This window comes from Cyprinus carpio, chromosome B20 (assembly GCF_018340385.1).
Source record: "Cyprinus carpio isolate SPL01 chromosome B20, ASM1834038v1, whole genome shotgun sequence".
NCBI lineage: Eukaryota > Metazoa > Chordata > Actinopteri > Cypriniformes > Cyprinidae > Cyprinus > Cyprinus carpio.
The window spans coordinates 21,745,345-21,764,405 of NC_056616.1; the positions used below are offsets into that span (position 1 = coordinate 21,745,345).

General features: G+C 35.1%; 1 protein-coding gene across 1 annotated transcript; it reads left to right on the forward strand.

The window, feature by feature from the left end:
- The first annotated feature begins 69 nt into the window (after positions 1-69).
- Positions 70-19,016, forward strand: LOC109053745 (protein Mpv17-like). Its single transcript, XM_019071067.2, has 8 exons — positions 70-343; positions 1,366-1,448; positions 9,238-9,353; positions 11,418-11,510; positions 13,446-13,541; positions 17,943-17,975; positions 18,072-18,124; positions 18,641-19,016. Exons 2-8 carry the CDS (start codon positions 1,376-1,378, stop codon positions 18,708-18,710), a joined length of 534 nt encoding a protein of 177 aa, XP_018926612.2. The 5' UTR covers positions 70-343; positions 1,366-1,375; the 3' UTR covers positions 18,711-19,016.
- Positions 19,017-19,061: the final 45 nt, after the last annotated feature.

A 19,061-nucleotide genomic window follows, 5' to 3' on the forward strand; every position in this document is an offset into this window, starting at 1 on the left:
CTCTTAAAAAAATTCCAATAGTTAAATAAATTCTCGATTGTGACTTTTATTTTGAAATATTCCGTTGGGTTTGAAGCATTTGCTTGCTGCTTCACACACCACGTCAAGCATCGTGTTATATTGTTGACTTTGGGGTTAAATGAATTATCTCAAACATCTCTCAGGTTGTCCTGATAAAAGTACAAACAAGACTGAATGAGTTTAAACTTCAGTCACATCTTCGGAAGTCACTTCCCTTCCTCTTTTGATTTTGGAGTCTTTGAAAGCAGCAGTCATACCGCTTTAATTTCAGCAACGCCAACATCTTTAACACGCACTGTATCACTCCTGTTTGCGTGACAAGGTAGGACTACACTTCTGTCTAACTTTAGTCTCCGTACGGGTTAAAACTGACTGTGCAAGAGTTATAAAATAAAGTAGTTTTAGTTGCGTAAGCTTGTTATAGGCACTTGAGAGAAGTCAACGAGAAATTGGATTAATTAAAGGAAAATAAATATGTATAGTGGATGACACATTCTTGTATGTCTGCGTTGTGAGGAACAGAATTGTCCTTATCCGGTTATGTAAAACATAAAAACGTTTTAGTTGGAAATTCATCATGATTTGTGGCACGCGCACTGCACGTGCCTTTGATCCAAAGCGCGAGACTCTCATCACTGTGCAACCGAACCTTATAAAATCAGGATAGTTGACCTTCTGGTCCCCATTGACTTCCATAGTATGGAGGAAAAAGAAAAACAATGCAAGTCAATGGGGACCAGCAACTGAAGGCGAGCTATTCCTTTAACCTATTAAAATTCGACAGAGATTCTACTAATCACCACAATGACAGCGAAAAATATACAGTGCAACGCTAAATGACTCTTATGAACCGATTCTTCTAATGAATCAAAAATGTACAACGCGAGTTCCAAATGAATGACTTTTATGAGCCGATGTTGATTTGTGCTACCCTGTCAGATTTTGCTACCTCCCATTTAAACAGTCTGTTTTTCAGAAAATCTGAGAATATTTCCCTTTCATATTTTATTTTATTTTATTTTATAATAATTATTTATTTATTACTTTTTTTCTTTAATGCAATATACCTTTTCAATGAAAAAGTGTAAACATACATGGCATTTAAAGCTCTTTCTGATTTTTTTCCCATTAAAACAGGCAGTTTTAAGAAAATCTGAATATTTCCATTTCATATTTTATTGATTTATAAGCAAATCTTGGTTAATAACTAGTCAGTAACTAGTTTGGGATCAAATATTGATTAGCATTTGTTGATAAAATTATGTTGCATAAAAAAAAAAATGTTTGACCATTTATCTGTCATTAACTAAGTGCAAGTTATTTCAATAGTCCTGTCTTTTTTAGACTTTGTCACATGGCGGGCCTTTGGAGATCTTATCAAGTACTGATGGCCAAACGTCCATGGACAGTGCAGATCATAACTGCTGGTAAGAGCTACAGTCTCTCCACCCTCGACTCTGAGTCCTCCACCACTTTTTTTTTTTTTTTTTTTTTTTTTTTTTAAGTCCTTTTTTTTTTTTTTTTTTTTCCCTTTAGGTCAACTCAATTTCAGACGCTATTGATTAAATATTTATCTTTCCTGTTAGCACAATCACTTCTAAACAGCAAGATTGTTTTTGAGCGTCAATAATAGATCAGCCTTATAAACAATGGAAAGCCCTTCTCAGCAACAGTCTGCTTAGCTGTTTGCTTGAACTTTGTCACTGTGGTTTTTTAGGGTGGGAGTATAGATTGAGAGGGGAGTCTATTTCAGGATATTGTTTTGGTTATTTTAAATGTTGCTTTGGATTTAAATGTTATTAAATGTAAATTTTAACTCGTAGTGAACCAGGAATGCTCACATTATGAACACCTCAAGACATTTGGTTTTTATTTGGAAAATAAAATTAGTTTTTTTTTTTGTTTTTTGTTGCAATTACACCATTCTACCAGAAGATGGAAGCACAAAACAACATATTAATAAAAGTTTCAAGTTGTTCTGCTGAAGACTTTTGTTTGCACATATATGATGATCTCTGGTTCATATCATGAGGAATCATTTATCTTTAGAGGTCAGAGTTCAGTGTACGATGGAAAGATACTAGATCTTTCAGAATGCAAGTTGTTTTTTTCTAAGTAACAGCAGGCACAGGGAGTGTGAAATCTATTTGAAAACAGTCACTAATTTCGCAGTTCCGTTTGGTGACACCAGTGGGGCTGAAATTACACACTTTAGCTTTAATTTCATGCGGGATTACTGTGCATTGACTAATCAGACCCATTTGATGGGAATCTTTTCACTTTGTTTAACAACATGAGTGAATGAGAATGCACTTTATTGTTAATCAATGAACCTGCTTAAACAAGCTGCTGGGTGTATTGTGAGTCATGCAAACTGTAGCATTAGGATTAATTAGTACTTGGCTAGACTGGCACTGACAACTTGGCCGAAATGCTTAAAATCACCAGTGGTCTCATGTCACTGAGAAGTTGAGGATGCACGTTTATGTAATCAAGATTACAGACATGAGCTATGATTCATCACCTTTGTTTTCCACATGAGAAAGAGGATTTGAATATTTATAGAAACTTTAGCCCTATGGGTATAGGTTTAATATTAGACAACAAGATGCTTTACACAAGGGGGAGTGGGGTTATTTTAAAATTAAATAATAACTGGATGTTTTCTCAGTGATGTGAACCAGTGTTTATTCGCAGAGAAAGGGACATGATCTTACCTTCAAATAAATTGAATGCAATAAAACTTGGCATTCTGGGCAAGGTGAAAAAACTTCAGTGACTTGGAAGGTCATGGTCAAGTGTTTTTTTTTTTTTTTTCTTTCTCACCAAAGTTAAACTGGGTCTATTTTTCCATATGACAGTTTAATATAAAGAGGCAACTATTTGTAGGTCGTTTGACCATCCTGACTGTTCCAACCAATGGGGTGAGTCTAGGGCGGGGCTATCTATTTGTCCAATCAATGGCAGACGGGGGAGTTGTCTGTTTGAAAATTATTTAAAAAGTTATTGTTTTAAAGTTTAATTATAAAGTCATTTATTATTATACATTTAATTAATATGAAATATTTCATTAATATAATTTGTCATATTTGAAAGGCCTAAATTGGGTGCTAAACATCTGTTGTGTTTAATATACACTACCATTCAAAAGTTTAGTGTCTTTTTTTATGCTTTGGAAATAAATCACTTATGCTCACACAAAGACTGAATTTATCTCATAATTTTTTTTAACAGTAATATTGTGAATAATATTGCTTTAATTCATTTTCAATGTAATTTATTCCTGTGATGGCAAAGCTGAATTTTCAGCATCATTACTTTAGTCTTCAGTATCGCATGATCCTTCAGAAATCATTTTAATATGCTGTTTTGGTGCTCAAGAAATATCTCTATTTTATTAATGTTGAAAACAGTTTTGCTGCTTGTTTTTTTTTATGAAAAGCGTGACAGTTTTTTTTCTTTGATGAGTAGGAAGTTAAAAAGAGCAGTATTTATTTAAAAATATTTCTTGCTGATTTTATTTCTTGCTGAATAATTGTAATTGTTTGTTTAAAAAAAAAAAAAAGAAATGTACACTTTATACCCACTGCATGCAAACTGTGATTAATTACTGTAATCAAAAGCTTTTCACCGAGTTTATTTTAGTCAAACTCACCACTTCCTGTGATATTCACTTACATTAAGTACATTAAGATTTGTAATCTCACTAAAATGGATGAATTGTCTGTGAAATCCACTTTGCAGCACAATACAGGGTGATAAGAATGTAGCCATTATTTCTGCAATTCTGTTTTTTGCCACTAGTGGTGCAGAAATTACATCCTTCAGCTTTAACTGATGCATTTGGTTGAAGTGATAAATGGATTTATTTATAACAGATAGAGATGTGAAGAGGAAGAGATTAATGAGCGAATGAATAAATGAATGGATGGAGGGAATGAAGGCGCTACATTTCCGTTTTCAAGTCATTAACGATGCATTAACCCCATAATCTGAGCTAAATGTAGAACCGAAAAAATCAATGTCATCCAAAGAGGGCAAATCTGAACGAATGAAGCTTGAATGTGTTTACTGTAACGCAGGTAAGCCATGTCACACCGGTCTCATCAGCTAAATGGGTTGGGTTGCCAGACCCTGCCCGCTGGTCCCTGTGGAGAACGTGCTGGCTACAGATAGATTCCTGCCAAATTGATCACAGATAATTTCACTAAGCGCAAGATGCGTCAATCAGGGCTGTTCTTCCCCAGAGACTCTCCCTCAAGGACAGACGGTGGGAAGTATTGTGCTGACATCAGCATATTTCAAGATGCATTTAGCATAGATGAGTGCCATACTCCAGTTGGCACGAGGTACGGGGCAGATTGCACCTGAGTGTGTGGTAAATTGCATTTTATTTGGCACAGCATAATGACAAACAACCATGTTTATGGTTTGATGGGGTCGTCGTCTTTGTTAATATAGATAAATGCACGTTTTTTTACTCTGAACTGCTGTTTTCTTGTTCATTGTAATCAGAGACATGGAATATAACTTTTAAGAACCTATTATTCGTGGTTTTGTGTCCAAAGATGATATCAAATGGAGAAAAAAAAAAGTTTTGTTCTTTTGAAAGTTCTATTTATTAAATTATAACTAAAAATATATCATGGTTTCCACAAAAAATATTAAAGCAATTGTTTACCCAAAAATAAAAATTTACTGAAAATTTACTCACCATCAGATCATCCAAAATGTAGATTAGTTTGTTTCTTTATCAGAACAGATTTGGGAAAATTTAGCATTACATCACTTGTGGGGCAGCTGTGGCTTAATGGTTAAAGACTTGGACTTGTAACCAGAAGGTCGCAGGTTCGAGTCTCGGTGCTGGCAGGAGTTGTAGGTGGTGGAGGGAGTTAATGAACAGCACTCTCTTTCACTCTCAGTACCCATGGCTGAAGTGCTCTTGAGCAAGGCACTGAACCCCCAGTTGCTCCCCGGGCGCTGGATATATAGCTGCCCACTGCTCCGGGTGTGTGTTCACGGTGTGTTCACTTCTCACTGCTGTGTGTGTGCACTTGGATGGGTTAAATGCAGAGCACCAATTTCGAGTATGGGTTACCATACTTGACAAATGTCACGACTTTCACTTTCACTTTGTTCACCAATGGATTCTTAACAATGAATTTGTGTATTACAAATATGCAGTTTTTTACTTCATAAGATGTGAATTGATCGACTATGGTTGTGTTGATTACTTGTAGATTATTATGATGTATTTATCAGCTGTTTGGACTCTCATTATGATGGCACCCATTCACTGATGGTGAGTAAATTTCCAGCAAATGTTCATTTGTGTGAACTATACCTTTAAGCAGCACAACTATTTTCAACATTGATAATAGCAGTATTGACTGTTGGAAACTCAACATTGCCATCACAGGAATAAATTGTAATTGTCACTGTAATCAGAGACATAGAACATAACTTTTAACCACCTGTTTTCAGAGTCCAAAGATAAAAGCAAATGTAAAAGTGTCTTCTTAGGACAGTCTGTTCTTAACCAATGTTTTAAGAGTTTACTCTTCGGTGCTTCTCAACCTGTTAACATCAAGTTGAACCAAGAAGTGGAAATCATAAGTGTTTATTATGACCTCACAACATGCTGTTAGCTCTCACTCAGCCTTTGCCCTCCTGTCTGTCTGGTTCTGCCTACCATGATCAATAAGCTGGTGCTGTTTTGATAAGATGACCCAGTAAAAGCATGGCAAAGGTTCCTGGCTTTTTCCAGTCTGCTATACTGGATTATTAGTCTTTCCTTGACATTTTATGAAAAGGTTAGGTCACTTAAAAGGGGCTACGTTGCTTCGCCGGGCTCTGTCGTTAAGGCAGAATGTCCTTTGTAAACCATGATATTTGGGCAAGTGCGAGGAAGCAGCTGTCCTCTAAATTTAAAGGCAGTTGCATTTTTTTTTATGTGTGGCTCCCTCGCTGGCAGTTCTGTATTTGGCTGCAGACACTTTTTTTTTAAGGAACCAGCAATTTAGCCAGTCAAGGTGAAGCGTAATGAGTAACAGACACGGCCTGTGTTTAGAAATCTGGGGTGTTGATGTAGAAACACTGTTGTCAATGTAAAAAGCTTTACTTTATATAATTGTCATTAGTTTTATAGTGTATAGATAGGCACGCACCAGTATGGAAATTCTGAAATTTTCTTTTTTTTAAGAAAATGCTGTTTAAATTGGGGGAAATGCTGATAAAATATGTTCAGATTACAGAGGCCTCCAATAGCTCATTTAAAACCCTGTAAATATTGGCTGATACCAATGTGTTCATCCGTAATTTTCATTCTATTGTACTTCTGTGAAATGCAGAAAATATTTATCCAATCTGAACTTCACAGGTTTGAAACTCAGGGCTTTCTGTGCACTCAATGGTATTTCTGAAGAAACAGATAATCTCGAAGCAGTGTTAGTCTCACAAACCCACTCCTGGTACCATCAGTCCAGTGCCTGTGTACACTTAGTCATGTCATAACACTGAGTCACTGTGTCAGTGTTTGAGGTGAAGCACAAGGACGATGCTCAGAAGTCGTCGTAGTTTGTAAAATTTGATCGGAGAGTCCTGCAGTGCGTTTCTCTCACAGATCAGAAAAGGCTTCACCTGCTGTGTTTGTGTGGGGTTGAGTGAGAGCATGACACAGTCTTTCTGTTGGTGGATCACCCCGCTGTGCCCATTAACAACCTGCTGGAGAGAGACCAGAGTTCCCAGCATCCTCCTCTCCGAGGCATTTCATCTCACACCGCCCTCCTGCTATGGCATGCTGTGTACAATAGCGGCTTCTGTCCAGCTCGCCATGTGTTTTGAACAGTGTGCTCCCTTATCAGAAGTTGATTCACCTGACTGAGGTTCTATAGTATTATTAAATATATCATGCCCATCATTTTTTACTAATGAGATTAAGTAATGTTTGAACTTTTAAAACAACTTCATTACCTAGTGGTATGTATGTTGTGTTAAAATTGATGAATTATTTTTTTCTTTAACAAATATCGAAACTGTTTATGATTATTCCGCTTTTAGTTTGGGTTGTTGTTTTTAAAATGTAATAATATTTGAATGATGGGTTTTTATGGTTTCTTCATTATCATCTCCTCTGTGTGAATATAGATATGGAATTTTTTCCTTTGAAAATGCTGTTTTCTTGATCAATGAAATCCGAGACCTCGAATATAACTTTAACATGCCTGTTTTGCATGGCTTTTAAGATGAAAGCAAATGTAAAAAGGGTCCTCACAGGACAGTAAAGAAAAAAATGAAAGAAATCTCCTTTGTGATGAGTTCCATTGGTTTTGGTTTGTTTTATTGAGGTTTGTATTCATTTTAGGTTTCCGATACATGTCAATATCCAGTGAGCTCTCTGTTTATGCACACATGCATAATGCATGGCTCTATCTGCTGCCCTTACAGCTTTGACTGCAGACGATCGAAATGTGTGTGAAGAGAAAGGAGACCTGTGACATTTCCAGCAGTTGGGAGGAAACAGCTCTGTCAATGTGATTGGCAGACTGTGTGTGTGTGTGTGTGTGTGTGTGTGTGTGTGTGTGCGTGTGCGCGCGCGCGCTCAAGTGATGAGCTGCAGTCTATCTAAAGCTTTCCATCACTCATATTCAACAGCTTCTGTTCATTCAGTGTTTCCTCAAGGATGAAAGGATGAACACACAAGCACATTCTTGCGCACACACTTTCAAACTCTAGGGTGTTGGCAGGTCTCTCTTGGTTTAATTGTTTAAACACTGAGATTAATTTATACATGGATTTATTCATAGTGCCAGTGTACAGTGCTAGAAGACTGAAGGCTTTTCAAATTGGTGTGTAAAGAGGGAAAGTATGTGGTGTCAGTGAGGCAAAAGTGCACGCAGGGTTTGCTTTTTTGATAATTTTGTGTTGTTTTTTTTTTTTTGCAGAATGCTTTTATTTTTCACTTTTGCTATAGTTTGGTACTTTAAATACATGTCTAATTATGTGATTAAATGTTGGACTATCAAAATTAATAGATTTGGAACTTATGAAAAATGTAAATAAAACAATTAAGCTGTTTTGCCTATCAAAAAATGTTTTGCTTCAAATGTGCTTTATATGATGCAATGATATTTTTAAATATACCTTGCATCTCTGTCAAGGCGCATCATGAAACATTTGAAACTGGTTTTGATGAATGAATAAGAGTTTGGTTGTACTTTCTACCTTAAAATGTTTCCATTGTGTTCTCAGAAATGTGTTGCATGGCTTGTCTGACTAATCGTGTTTTACAGGGTAACATCTGTCCCTGCTATTAGGAAACAGCCCCCTGTGGTGTTCATAAGGGGGTCTCAACGCAATGTGAAATTTACAATGTGACATTTAAAGGTCATTGTGGGGTGACTAGATGGATTTCTTAAAGTCTTTCTTAAAGTCTTTGAGTCCTCTGCTGTTGTTTTTACAAATGTTGTAATGAATAAGTGTTTGAAACATTGTAGAAGAATTGAAGAAAAACAATTAAAGAATACAAAACACCATACAAAATTTGGAATCTTTAAGATATTTTTAATGTTTTCTAATATCTTAAGTCTTTTGTGTACATCAAGGTAATATTGTGGAATTTTATTATAATTTAAAATAACTTTTGAATACGTTTCAAAATGTATTGCTGTGAAGGTAAAGCTGAATTTCCAGCAAACATTTCTACAGTCTTTAATGTCACATGGTCCTTCAGAAATCATTCTAATACGCTGATTTAGTGCTCAAGAACCATTTCTTATTGTTATCTATGTTGAAAACATTAGTGCTATTTATTTTTGTTTTCATTCTTTGATACTTCCTTGATATTCCTTGAAAAATCAGAACAGCATTTACTTGAAAATCTTTTGCAAATGTCATAAATGTCTTTCCTGTGATTTTTGTTTACTTGCATTTTTTTCTGAATAATAGTGCTAATTTAAAAAAAAAATTTGGAAAGGTAGTGTGATTGATAGCATCAAGGTCACAGAGTCAATATTTGTTATACTAACTTAGAGTAGATCAACCCAAGACCTCATATGGCACATCTCATCTCTCAGTCAGTAGATATCTGAGTGAGCGTTTCCTGTCAGTTGCCCCTGGCGTGGTTACCTGTGTGTGGGTCTTCATGCTGGGCAGTGGGGGCAAACAGATGCCCGACTGGCACCTCTCCCTCCCTCATTTTTACTCCCTCTCTTCCAGGCTCTCTGGTGGGTGTGGGTGATGTCATCTCCCAGCAGCTGATTGAGCGCCGTGGACTGGCCAATCACAGCATGAGACGCACTGCCAAGATGATGAGCATTGGGTTCTTCTTTGTCGTAAGTCTCCTGTGATACTGTTGCATTTGCATATGAGTTTCTCTTGAGATCTTCCAGCATTGTTACATCGTACTGATGTAATTTAAATATAGGACCAAGAGAGTTTAAACTCTGAAGGTCTCCATGGGTGTCATTCTTTGAAAATTAAATTAAGATTTTGTAAATATTCTGACAGACCAAAAATCACCATATTTGTTATAAAATTGTGATTGTTTTTTATTTTTATACTCTTTCAGTTGTCTTATTACATGCCTCTCCGACACAGTTATCTGATATACTGTATTGTTCAAAAGTTTGAGGTTGGTAAGATTTTGAATGTTTTTGAGAGAAGCCTCGTATGCTCAACAAGGATGCATTTTCTATGATCACAAATACAGTAAATATTGCAAAATATTATTACAATTTAAAACTTAATATTTGTATATATTTTAAAAGGTAATTTTTTACTGTGATGGCAAAGCTGAATTTGAATCCGCTTTATTACTCCAGTCTTCAGTACATGATCCTTCAGAAATCATTCTAATATGCTGATCTGATGCTCAACAACAATATCTTATTATTAACAAATTTTTTATACATTTTCCAGGGGGATGAATAGAAAGCTCAAAAGAATAGCATTTATTTGAAAAAAAATTTTTTTGTAAATTATAAATTTATTTTCTGTCATTTTGATCACTGATGCATCCTGAATTTTTATTTCATTTTTATTCTTTTTTTAACGCTGTATGACAATGTAAAAGATTTTAAGCCACAAAAACCTTGCACACTTGTGCAAATCATGAGATTCGATATTTCGATATTTCAACCTAGGATTGAAAACAACTTTTTTTTACGCAGATTAAATCAGATTAGGTTTTAGCAACTCCCCATGTCAACCAGCGGACCCTTGGCTCTTTGCTTTACACTGGATAATAATACTTATAAATAAAATAAAACTTCAAAAAGGCAAAATAGAAAAAAAAAGATGCAAAATATCAGAGAATACAGATGTTTAAAGGCCTGTTGTGTTATGACCATCACAGATCATGTGTGTAGGGTGTCATTTGTTGGAACAGGTAATGAAGTTGCAGAGCAGAGTGATTGAGTTGTTGACATTAATTGATATATTGTGATTGATGTTTTTTGCTTCCCGCTTTTTACTTACCCCTCAAGCACTAATGAATTATTTATTTGTTATTGACTTGAGGTCTAATCTGCAAATGACCTGTATGATTCAAAGCTTTTACAACCCTGAGCACACTCGATTCAGCCTTTTAAACATCAGACCTTAGTTGTTATTATTAGTGCAGTAACATCTGTTTCACTGCTGTTAGAACAAAAGACTGAACAACAGGTCAGAACTTCAGGTGAAATTTGTCCTGCATCGCTTCAAATTAAATCTCAGAAAGATTCTCTGTCCATTGAGCTATAATTATGTTGCATTTCTGACGTACCTATTTTATGTTGGCAGTATAGGGTTATAAACTGAGTTCTTATTGCCCAATCAACCAAATTAAGCAGAAGCTCAGTATTAATCATTTTATGTGTCATGGCATCCTTTGTTTTGCTAAAAGGACGGCAAAGAATGCAGAAAGACAATATAGAGCTGCTATATATTCACTGTACATAGAAAAATGACAGGCGTCTTCTCAAACAAGTGCATAGCTGTTTGTTAAAGAGACGCTCATATGCATAATTTGCCATTGGTGGGTGATTTTACACTGATGCTGCTAAAATGCAAATTATAATTGCATTAAAAGAGAGATTTAGCAAAGAATTCAGTTGTCACTGTTGACTATATGAATAATTTGAGACTTTGTTTGATTGTTTTTTTTTTCTAAAATACCCCCGGGAGACTTTTTTTGCCACAATGGGAAACAAAAAGAAAGCTCATTAATTCACAGGGGATTGGAGCTAATTACAGCCCGCTGTTTTCATAATCACGTCATGAACAAATGAAACCACTGGCACGGCCTCAATATTCTGGGCTCGTGTTCATGATTGTTTACTAAAGTGTTGTTTACTGAAGTGTTTGAAGTGCTACACATGTGAGGTGAGTTTAGTGAAGTTTTCTGTGTTTTGAAGGGTCCAGTGGTCGGTGGATGGTACAAGGTGCTGGACAAACTTGTTACTGGTGGTACTGGTGGTGCAGCTCTGAAGAAAATGCTTGTTGATCAGGTAAGCATATATGCATTGTATTGCAGTAATTGTTTGTGTGTGTGTGTATGTGTGTGTGTGAGTGAGTGAGAGAGAGAAGTACATGGTATTTTTTTTCAGAATTAGTGCATATGTGTATTATAAGACACATTTATACACTTTTAAATTTATTATATTTTTATACATACACAATCCCCGAAAGAATCCAATAGATATGAGCAATATCACATGAATAGACATGAGATAAGGCTGTATATCAGCCGTAGCTAATCACAGCGTGCTGATATACAGCCATTTCTCACGTCTATATGAGTGTGATGTTGCATTTATACAACAGTTTGATTCTGTTGAATAAAGTTGTTCTTTTTGTTTTCTTTGCACACAAAAAGTATTCTTGTAGCTTCATAAAATTACGGTTGAACCTCTGATGCCACATATACTATTTTAATGATGTCCTTACTACCTTTCTGGGCCTTGAACGTGGTAGTTCCGATGCAGGGTCAGAAAGCTCTCGGATTTCATTAAAAATATAGTTAAAACCTGGCCTGCGTCATTTTCCCATACTGTTCTCCCTCTTCTTCGCATCACATCATCTCTCAACATCAGTATTAATAAAATTAATACGAAACACCAAAAATAAAGTCAGACCTCAATATTTGATATGTTTTAAAATATCTTTAGTTATAAAAACAGACATGGAATGTTGTCCCTAGAGCTGACTGTCATGTCTTTGTTGAGTATGCAGACACATGTCATGTGCTTTAGGAGCTTCTATTTATTGCTGTTGTTACATGCTTTATCCATTTTGGGTATCCCATCCAAGCTCTCCCTTCATGCATGTCAAGTAATCCATCCTTTGTTAGGCAGTCAAACAAATGAGTGTTTGCATAAGTCATTGTTTACATGATTGGTGGAATGAATGTACAGGATGAAGCGGACAAAGGCATGCAAGACAGGCCCTCTCCCCATCACCGGATTACACCCAAACAACAGCGCTTCCAACGCCAGCCTGCTCTCCCACATTTATTCAGTAAAGAGATTCTAGGGCTATTTTTAGAGACCCACTTTCTAAATTTCTAAAAGCCAGTTCGGCCAGCGACAAGTTGTGTGTGTGGTTGCTTTCGTCTGTAGGAATTTAATTTTGTTTTATTGAGAGGCTTACAACAGCTGTTTAAACCTTAAAGAGGTCCTCAGATGTTATTGAGTAAGTGAATATTTCAATTAGCTATTAAGCATGATTGATTCATAGTATTTTACAAAAAAGATTCCCACAGTCAAGTGGCAGGTACTGTTGGCATGTTCGCAGCTTTATTTCACTCCTTATACCACTTTACATGCATTCCCAAGGTATTTTTCCACACCAAAATGTGGTAATACTACATGTACTTACAATAGTAATAACAATAAATTATGCATCCTTGTTATACATTACGTGTAATTAATATAGTAATAGTAGCAGTTTTAGTGTATTATTTTTATGTATTTAGTTTATTTTATTTAGTTTGAGTATGTATAATTACGCTGTATCAAAGACACTAAAAAAAATTGCCAATTAAACTTAATAAAATCACTATTTCAAAGGAAAATCAAAGGGGCTGTTTTTAGTCTTGCTTGACACATTTTTGATTGGTTTCTGCAATAAATCTTTTTGGGATGTCCTGTGGAAAACCACACAGGAAGGGATTCCAGTGATCTAGTGTGCTAATAATAAATGGATGCATCAGTCTCTTATTGTGTCCTTGATAGCTTTCAACATGTGCTATGTATATTTCATCAGATGTGAATATGTGAGGCAGTAGTCTATAAATTAAAAATTAGGCTGGATTAGATGTATAATGGTAATATTATGAACATTAAGCTTGATTCATCATATACATTTACATGTCAAATAAAAATGAATGAGAAGGTTTTTATAAAGTAGATATGTGTTCTAATCAGATCTTTGTATTTCCACAGGTGTGCTTTGCTCCGTGTTTCTTGGGTGCTTTTCTGGGAATATCCGGAGCGCTCAATGGACTGACTGTGGAACAGAATGTGACCAAACTCAAGAGGGTTAGTTTTCATCACAAACCTGAATTAAATACAAGCATTGTGATAACATAAAAAACAAGTATTAAAATGACATAACATAAAAAACAAGTATTAAAATGCAACAAAATGAAAGTTTTTCACAAAACCTAAAAAGAAAATGCTAATTTAGCCTTTTATTGGAATGACTACAACTTTATTATATTAATTATATTTATTATAATAATTGTTTTCTTTTTTCTTCCTCCAGCATTGATATAAAAAATACAAATAGAATATAAAATAATAAAAATCACTATTAAATACAGAATACTCAATATACTAATTAATTAATAAAAATATAAAATATAATATATGAGATAAAATATTCAATATTTTGTCATATTAATTATTATTGTTTTATAACAAAACACTTGACGCTCTAACACTTGCACTCTCTATTCTATTTCTGTCCTAACTACTTGTTTTCTTTTTATTAATCAATCAAATGACACTAGAACACTAGAATTCTTTATTCTTTTTCTTTTCTTTTGATTTGTTCTGTTTTTATTAAAAAAAGACCCTCTAATGCTAGTGTTGCCTATTCTTTTTTATTTTCTATGTACTTGTTTTCTTTTTATTACATAAAAAACCTTGCGTACTATGTTAGGCTAACTGAGACTTGTCACAGCACTTACATACTGTATTATTGCTCTTTTGTTGGTTTTGATTGCTTCTTTGATTGTCCTCATTTGTAAGTTGCTTTGGATAAATGCATCTGCTAAATGTAAACGTGAAATAAAATAACAATAATTCTTATTAATGTAAAATCACTATTAAACACCAAAAGTTCTCCCAAAGAGCGATTTAAGTTACATTTTAAAGCATTAATTATGTTGTGTAATGCACCTTATAATGCAGTGTACTCATAATAATTGTAACCACAGTTAATGCATTATAAAACTTATCAATTCATTGTTAAACTGTGCATTTTAAATTTGGTTATAATTATTTATGACAAGATATAATTTATTACAATGCACATTATGAATAATAATAATGCATTATACCATTTAATAACCCTTCTTTTAAGTAAGGGTTACCAAAGATTCTTATATTTTCAGGCATAAAGGTGTAAAAGTGCCCTTGCTACCAAAGTACATATATTGAAACTCCATCAGTTGTCCTGAAAGTCCACTCTCACACCAGCCTTCTGTCTTCTGACCCTTATATTGGCACTCCATAATTGGAGGGTATTTCCGGGATTGGAGAGATGAAGGGACGGAGAGCTGCGAGGAGTGACTCATGGGCTTGAAGGAACAACGGTTGACGCAGCATTGTCTCTGAGTGGTGCCATCAATTATTTATGTAGGAAAGGTGTCGGTGTTAAAATGAGACTGAAAGGTCAGTCACCTAAATGTCAGAAAAGACGGAAAGCTAATGATAAATGTGCTCATTAAGCCAAACAGAAGAAATGCGAGCTGAAAGCCAATCACTAAAAACACCTTTAGTGATGCTACTCTGCGACTCCACTTAAAGAATCCCACTCTGATGCTTTATTGTACCTGTTGGTTATTAGTAGGGCTGTTTTTGGTTTAAACAGGTCCTCTGGTGCTGATTAAGACCCTTGGCGTGTTGTGGACGGCGTCTACCTTTGTTTATAGTGACTATAGGTCAGGTAGTTGGTGGAGCAAGAGTGACAGATCACAGTTCGGATGCTGCTCGCTGTAGTGCCCTTTAAAACAGAACTAAACGATGCTCTGCTGCTGGAACGGCAGCGTTTTGAGGCTCATTAGGTGGTAGCTTAGTGGTTAAAGCTCTGGTGGAGTAATGGAAAGGTCATGGGTTTGATCTTGGGTTGGAATGGCCTGTGAATTGGACAGTTCATGTGTGAACCGGTATTCTGATTGTGTCTGAGGCACTTAACCCAGAGGGTGTCTCCAGGGAAACTGCACTTGGCTTAGTGAACTGAATGTCGCTTTAGAGCAAATGCAGCTGCTAAATAAAAAAGACCTTCACCTCATCTGGATTTTTCAATGGATGATGCCAATACCATTATATAAACATTAATAGTATTTTTTAATGTTTTTTCATTCTCTTTCTTTTTGTTTCCTTTCTCTTTTTTCCATTTTGTCTTTCTTTTCTTTTTTGTTTTTAGTTTTTACGTTCTTTTTGATTCATTCTTTTTTACTTCTTTCTTTTTCTTTGTTTTCTTTGTTTCTTTTTGCACATTATTTCCTTATCTATTCTTTTTTTCTCCATTCTTTTTTTATTCTTCTCTTCTCTTTTCTATTCTCTTTTATTTTTTTTTATTTTTTTTTTTATTTTTTTTTTTTTTTTTGTTTTTATTTTTTTTTTTTTTTTTCTTTTTTTTTTTTCTGTTTTTATTTTCCTTTTTTGTTTCTTTTTCTTTTGTTTCTTTCTTTTCTTTTTGTTTTCTGTTTTATTCTTTTATCCTTATATTTTTTTAACACTAATGCTGTTCTACTGAGTCTGTGGAGTCAGGTTAAATGCCATCTCCCCACTGACTACTTTATCCTACTTTAACAAATAGCACCAAGTGCAACATCACCATCATCAGGTGTTAGTCTGGAGAGTCGTCTCACTGTTGATATTGGATTGAAAGGTTAAGTGTGCATTAGCTCTCAGAAAAACCCAGATTAGAACCAACAACTCATCCGCAAATTATTGTTCTCCTCATGATCCGTTTGATGCTTTATAACCTGGTGCTATAACAGAGAGACTGTCATATTTGTCATTGCATTTAAGTCTTCGGGGTGGTTCTGAACCTCTGGTTTGATTACTGTTAGCAGTTGCCCGCAGCTTCTACCTGTGGGCAGCTTCCAGGGCATTCAGGATTTGGTTGGTCTTTGATGTTGCTCACTTCTAAAGATATAGCATATTAGCATCCCTGTTGTGTTCTGTGTCTTTGTGTGTTCAAAACGGTCCAAAAAAAATGAAACGTTCTCCGTTCCTGAGGGGCTAAACTCCTGTGACGTCAAGCTCAGGAGAAACAATATAATGACGTCTCGGCCCTGCGGTAGTTTCACCTCAGGTGGCCGGTGCCTTGTTCGTTCTTAATTAGAAACTGTTAAGGCAAAGAGTACAAACAGAAAAAGCACAAGTTTCTAATACTGGCTTCTTTTACACACTCAATCTCACTAAGTTGACCTTTCAAAAGATGGCACTAGCAGGGAAAGGGCCCTCGTGTTCCAGATGACTTGATTTTTATATGGCACGAGGGAAAGGAGGGTGTTGACTTGCGCTTGATGCAATGGGACAGAGCTGTGGAACTTTTACAGCACACGCTCTCTGTCTGAGTGGAGCCCTTTAGGCTGGGTTTAGGTACCAGCATCATTAGTCATGACATGATGAAAGCATGAATGAACAGGTAACAAGCTCTTTTGTGTCTGATTAACAGCAGCTTTAAACGATAAGGAAAAAAGAACTTGTAACCACTCAGAGTGAACACATTTTATATAAACCACAAAAAACATACCTTTATATCTTTATGAAATCTTTACGTGCTTGTGTGTGTCTATATATTCATATTTATATGTTGTATATTATACATAAATATAAATGTATACTACATATATTTCTTAAATATATACATCTATGTGGGTGTGTATTTATATATACTTATAATTATGCAAAGTACACACACACACAGTATATTACTTATATTACACACACATTATTATATTATAATTTATATATATATATATATATATATATATATATATATATAAAAATTTAAAGAAGCCTCTAATGCTCACCAAGGCTGCGTTAAAATATAAATGATGCCATTAAAACAGTAATATTGTAAAATATTACAATTTAAAGTAGCTGTTTTCTATTTTATTTCAAAATGTAATTTATTCCTTTGATGTCAGAATTTTCAGTAGCTATTACTCCAAGCTTTAATGTTGAAAGCAGTTATGTTTCTTAATATTTTTGTGAACCATGTACATTTTTTCAGGATTCTTTGATGACTAGAAAGTAAATAATATAATACAGGGGTATTTCTTTTGTTCTGGTAGGTTCCTTCCACAGATCTGTAAAAGCGACTGCATGGTTCTGATATAGGTCTTTGCAACAGCTTGATTCATTTTAATTACATGGAAATTATATGAATCAAAATTTGGTATTAAGGTACTCACATAGTCCTTCAGCTTATGCTGGAAGAAATGTCAATTTGCTCAAAATATTACAAGGAACATTGGATAGGAACAAGCAGCAGGGTCAGAAACACTTCATATATTTCTTTATGTTCAGTTCAATGACTAGTTATGAAACTTTGCCTGAAAATAATTCATTAGAACTAACATTTTTATACCGAATAAAATGTGTTCTGTGGCTTAATATAAAAAAATAATATTCATTAAATTATTATTCTTATTGAAAATGAATAATATTTACTCTGCATTTTCCACATCTCAATAGGACTACATGGATGCCTTGATCTCCAATTACTATGTAAGTGTTTTCCTGCTGTGTTTGACACTTTTCTTTTTCTTCCTCCAGTTCATTCATTAATGTTCTATTTAATACAACGTCTCTTCATTTCTCCAGCTTTGGCCTCCGGTGCAGATCGCCAATTTTTATTTCATCCCTCTCCACCACAGGTAAAGCTCTGGTTTTAAAAACCACCCTTTTTAGCCTCAAAAGTCAAGTGCTCATTGAAGATGATAATGCATCCATTGCAGCAGGGCACTAATCCAGCAGCGCTGGAGATTTAAGGGTGTCACTGGGAAAAGAACGGACAGGACGACGGTCTGCAACACAGTGTGTGGCACAGCAGCATTATGAAAGCTTATTAAAGGGAACAAAGCTGAGAAACTTTTGAAATCTTTTTAATTAGGCTCTCGTTTTCATTTTGACTATTGGGAGTTTTGTTTGCGTGTTGTTTGATGCTACTGCTTTCTGGCACCTGAACTTCCACGCTGGGATTAACAACTAGAGTCAGTCTGTCTATCTGTATCTATATCTATACACACACGCACACACCTGGAAACCATCTGGATTTGTATTGTTTTCTGTATTTATTTTTTAAGACATGAATGTGATATTTGCATTTGGTCACATTCATTTTAAATAAATGACTTCTAATACAGTAATATATTCATGCTTGTGTTTTTCAGATTGGCTGTTGTTCAGATCGTGGCTGTTGCCTGGAACTCTTATCTTTCCTGGAAAGCCAACAAGATGTAATGAGATGTTCCAGATTGACTACTCCCTAAATGTAGTAACAGACTCACACATAGGCGCACAAAGCTTACAGATGAAGTTTGCACAACAAAGGTCAAAGCTGACAATAACATAATTCAGACCTCTGACATTTTATTAACCTTTGCAATTAACGCTATTGTAATATTTGTGATTATAGAGTCTGTAAAGAATTCTATACATTTGATTTATATGCCTGTATTTACCAGTGTTTAGATGGTGAATTATGGTGTGTTGCTCACTAAAAACAGCAGGCCTGTTTGTTACAGGATGTGTCTGTATTTTGAGTCATTTTTGGTGTCTTCTGTGGTCACTAATTAAGTTCAGGTACATGTG